Raw genomic sequence first — 4986 nt, forward strand, 5'->3', positions numbered from 1 at the left:
CTAAAAAACGACAAGAACGACATAACCCTATAAAAATAGCCTAACAATAAAATCGATATTCAAAACTGGGATTACCTTAAATAACTTAATTGCATTCTTAATTAATTAAGTGTCATATTATGTAAATATAATCATATAATATTGTGTCTTTAAATGTAAATTATTACAGATATTGAATAACTGATTTTGTCCTTAAAACTAATTGAAATCTCCCATATGCCTTTTAGAACTGACGCTGGCACTCTCTACAAAAGAAGGGAGGCAAAATTAATGATATTCAAGGATGAGCTGTCCTCAAAGGTAAGAATTTCTTCCTTGAAATATTTTTAAAATTATTCAGCGTATCAAAGGTGTCTCATCATTTAACGTATTTTTACTATTCGTTAGTTAGGTTTTCTTTATCTGGTTAAATGAAAAACTGTATTTTATTATTATTATTGCATGTTTATTCTCACCTGCACCCTGAACACGGTGCAGTCGTCGGCGTACTATTTAATTTTTATTTTTATTGAAACCCAGCCCTCCTAAAATCGCCAAGATTATATATAAACACGGAACTTGAAAGATGTATTGATTAAATTAAAAATGCACTTCTAGTAACGTCTTTCAGCAGCATCATATATATTCATGATAGTATGTGTATTGTGTGGCTACGCCTTCATGATCTACAAAAGTGTTTACTTTATTATTTTTCTTATTGTCAATAAGAATATGCTTATTTGAGACTCTTTGGAAAAAAGGGTTGGTTGAAATAAAAATACCAAAGCCTGAAGTCTTTCACAATTTTTCCAAAATCATATAACAACGACGGCGTCTCCTTGTTTTAGAGGCAAATTTGATGTTTCATACGAGGGAGAGCCTAATGATCGGAAACTGCAAAAAACTGCCAGTATGGAGTAGCACAAGTAAACTGAAACGAAAACAGAACAGAAATAACTTATCAGACACAATTTTGTGATTGGCTTGTTATTATTGCCATTCCGTTTTACCAGACCACAGACACCTACTGCGTGTGAGACACCTACTGTCTATGAGTCAAAGAACGTGTTTATAGTGAATTTTGAAGCACGTGTTTTTTCGTAATGAAGTATAGCATTATTATGTTGGTTGTCTTTGACTGGGTTTAAGTCTCCTGCCATTTCGCTGTATGATAAAATATTTTAAATGGAATAGGTGATAGTGATAGACAATGCGATTGTTTTTGTGTAAATTTGCAAATCACCGGTATATATTTAAAATGTCATAATATAATAATAACCGCCTTTATATTGAGAAAGCTAGAACAGAAAAAAAATATCTATCAAACTCACGAATACTAAAGAGACCCGCGATGGCTGTAAGCAATGCTGCAGGAGCTCCGCCTAATGTGTAGAACACGATGGCGGAATTTATAGCTAAAGCGATGATTCCAAGCAGTGCGATTGGGATGTATATAAGCCACGGCAGCATTAACCATCGGGTCAGTTTTCCTTGCTTTTGAATGCACATTCATTAAATTTGATTTTGTCGGAAATGCTACCATTACCTTGAATACAGCAATTAGCATAAAAATAACGATGACACTGTGGAAGAGAGCAGACGCAACCGCACCAAACATTCCGTTGGAAACTTCCTTTGTAGCAGATTCACCAAAAACTTTTCGAAAGATAAAATATTATTTAAATTGTGATATTTGTTTTAGTTCAAAATTAGTTTTTACTTTCAATGATTTTTGCTGTCACATTCGCGTTATTTTCCATCACAATTTGAGCTGCTTTGGTGTAACACAGTAAGGGGAACAGTATGATCTGTAAAGTTTGAAACAGTCAGCAGTGTGATAAGTGACAGGTACTATCAATAAGTCATATCATACCAAGTCGAAGACTCCAAAAGCAATCGCAGCTTGGTGGCAATCAAGCCGGAAAAAAAATTTGTCGGGAAGCTGCATTTTCAAATATAAATCCAAAAGAGTGTGTGCTGATGCGATACTGGGCAGTGAAGCACTGTATTCAGACCTTCACTGTCACTGCATGCCGGACTGACGTAATGACAACATCCGCCAATAGCATAACTGTGTTAAACCCTGTAAGCTAAAATTTTGGTGTTCATAATGTGGCTCTCAGTCTCTAACAGCTAACAGGTCCTACCTTAAGACCAACCTTTTGGGTTTGAATCGCTCTCTAAAAATAATTTTGATGTAGTCTTTCATTTAACACTAGATAATTTGGCATAGTGGAGCGCATCACATACACGTGCATTTGAATTTACACGGCTAAACACATAGTGGTGTTAACAGAACGAGGAGCAGCAAATGCGGGACAGTTGAGACCGCTTAAATTGAATTACTGCTCCGACCTTGAAGGCCAACGCCGGGCGTTGGTTGCGAACAAAGCATTCAGTTTAAATGGACGGACTAGTTGTTATAATATAAAAACCGCTTATTTTTTTATTGGTTGAGTCACTGTAGCAGTAAATGACTTAATTGCGGCGCTCAACAAATTTTGGACTTTAAACTGGATATATAATATGAGAGTAAAGCTATATTGTAAAATTTATTTTATAAAATCATGAACTGCAAAATTCCAGTTATTATCTTCTCATCATTCAATGCATGTCAGTAATCCATAATTATTTTGCATGTCTTGCTTTCTATGACGCAACATATTCTGCATCAGATGTAAACTAAATGTTCTCCGAGAACATTTTTTGCAGTTCTGAAATAATTTGTCTTTTTTATTTTCTGGTTAAAGCGTCTCTTCTATCTTCTAAACTTAACACATAATCAAGGTACATTTTAAAGTCACACGATAATTCCAAATCTTTTGTCTAATTCAAAGTACGATAATCATTGATTCGATTAGCCACCTTCTGGCTACTTGAATTGGGATTAATTTATTATTTTCACAAGTGCGCTATGCCGCAAACCGCAAGTAAAATCGCTCGTTTAATTTGACGGATATCGCCGGGCTGAAAGGAAACGCTGGCGAGAGGAAAAAGTAGCAAGCAAAAAATCAGGAGCGCTCGGGTGGCGTGTGCTGCGTCGATTTATGGCGGGGTAACAAGCTAATCAGCGGCAGTTGTTGACCAGTTTGGTCCGGGGTGCAACTAACTCTGAATGGGCGCCGCTGATTGAAAAGCATCGGCCAAAACGTCGTCGTGTATTTATTGGAGGCACACATGCTTCCCTTGCCGTCGGCTTGCCCGCACGCCCGACCGCCGGGCTGGCTGCCGTCCCAAAACTTTTGCTTCTAGCAGAAGTGACACATCTCTCCCCCTGTCCGTCCGTTCTGTGCTCCTTCAGCCAGCTTCCATTATTTAATTTCCATCCACGAAACGCGTGTCGACGATTTGGCAAGGAAAAAACCTCAAAAAGGCATTCCGGAACTTCTCCCGTCTCACCGGGAAGTGGTTGTTGATGGTTATTAAAAATTCTTCCCTTATCAGCCAGTTGAGGATTTAAACGCGCGTCTATCGTTTTCGCATCCAAGGAAAAACAATCACGGATAAGATGTTAAAAAAATTGTTCAACTCTACCTAAAAGCTGGAGAGCTGAAAAAACACGATTTCCCCCTCAAAAGCTATCCGAATTTGCATAAACAGGAATAATACAACCTTGAAGTCAATTTCAACATTAACTAGCAAAAATAAAATGTTACAGTTGTTGGTCTTCCAAAGGCATTTAACGATTTGAATCTAGCACACTTTCTGCAAAAAAATATTGTCAGCAGAATGAGGTTACTGGAAATTTAACTCCTGTCAGCTCAGCAGACTACCTTTCCCAGCTCACTATTTCCTAAGCAGAGCGGGGCCGCTCTGCCATGTGAGATGACCACTGCAAATGTATTCACAAGCGCTAAAGTTGCGGAAATGAAATCGAACGCTGCAGCAACTAACAAAACTGCGGGCATTGCATTGTTTGGTGACAAGAGCTATTGTAGCATTTTGGGGCTTTGTCTCGCCGCCGCCTTCTCCAATATACGCACGCGGCCACTTGAGATTCAGAACACACAGCTCCGAAATAAAAGATCAAGAGCCAAGTGCGTCGCTCGCACAAAACGTGAAATATATTTGTTTCCATAAATACACGCGCCACTTTTGAAGGGAATAAGGAGACGATTTGAGTTGAGTCCTCTTTTTTGACCAGGAGCTGTGGGCACGTGGAGTCCTGCCCCAAAGAAATATGAATCTACGAAACTGGTTACTCGATTTCAACCTTTCGCGCCATGGTTAATTTGATTTTTGGCGTAGGCCTCAATTAAGCACAGCTGCTTGGATAGCGACTGATGACGCATTACTTGATTTAAGGAACGTCTCTCCTTTCCTATGTTTGACATAAGAGGCTTTTTGTTAGTGGCATTGTTAACAAGATAAACTACTTGTTTTGCACATTGATAAATCGCGAGCAAATTTTGTGAAATAAACACGTTAGATTGTCAAGGTTTTGATTCTCGCATAAAATTCTCAAAACAAGCAATCACAACAAATTTTATGAACTAGCGATATGATACAGACCGGCTCAAAGAGGCGTTAGGAACCATAACAAATTTCACTGGCGAGCATAAGTAGACTCTTATACTTCAACCAAATAAATCAAACAAGTTAATCTCTAAATTTGGTCTAATTTGACGTTTTAGTGCGTCGGTTCTCTTATGAAACCTGAGCTGTACAGGAACCATTTCATATAGCTGAGCTGCTGCTCCCCGACGCTTAGCTTGATACCAGGCCCATCTCCAGAGGCGACTAAGAAGTGGAGCTCTTTTGAGTCGCTGAGGTTGCTGAATCATTTAGCTATGGACTGAGCCTGCTGCTGTTCATCCTAATCGTAGGTGTGTAGCTAATTATAGAGCTCCTCCTATAGATAAAGAAAGAAAGAAAGAATAATGAGGGGAAGTGTTTTAGCTTGTGTCCAGAACAGAGTAATTTTCACTAAAGAAGTAGGATCTATCAGATAATCTGACGATTAGCATGACCTGTAACATTAAACGCTATTTATGTAACGATATGCGT

The 4986-nt window shown here is 38.4% G+C and overlaps 1 protein-coding gene across 1 annotated transcript; it reads right to left on the bottom strand.

The window, feature by feature from the left end:
• Positions 1–768: 768 nt before the first annotated feature.
• On the bottom strand, positions 769–2013 carry LOC135935823 (uncharacterized). Its single transcript, XM_065478385.1, has 5 exons — positions 1853–2013; positions 1700–1787; positions 1526–1635; positions 1311–1473; positions 769–910 (listed from the first exon to the last, which is right to left on the bottom strand). The coding sequence occupies exons 1-5, from the start codon at positions 1925–1927 to the stop codon at positions 795–797; spliced, it is 552 nt and encodes a 183-aa protein (XP_065334457.1). The 5' UTR covers positions 1928–2013; the 3' UTR covers positions 769–794.
• Positions 2014–4986: the final 2973 nt, after the last annotated feature.

The sequence above is a fragment of the Cloeon dipterum genome, chromosome 2, assembly GCF_949628265.1.
Source record: "Cloeon dipterum chromosome 2, ieCloDipt1.1, whole genome shotgun sequence".
NCBI classification, from domain to species: domain Eukaryota; kingdom Metazoa; phylum Arthropoda; class Insecta; order Ephemeroptera; family Baetidae; genus Cloeon; species Cloeon dipterum.

Excerpts from the sequence above, each read along its gene's own strand:
- LOC135935823 (XM_065478385.1), bottom strand. The coding sequence starts at position 1,927 with ATGCAGCTTCCCGACAAATTTTTTTTCCGGCTTGATTGCCACCAAGCT. Across the intron at positions 1,474-1,525 it reads TGCTAATTGCTGTATTCAAG|CAAGGAAAACTGACCCGATG; the intron begins GTAATGGTAGCA and ends TGCATTCAAAAG. Across the intron at positions 911-1,310 it reads CGCGGGTCTCTTTAGTATTC|TTTACTTGTGCTACTCCATA; the intron begins GTGAGTTTGATA and ends TTTTCGTTTCAG.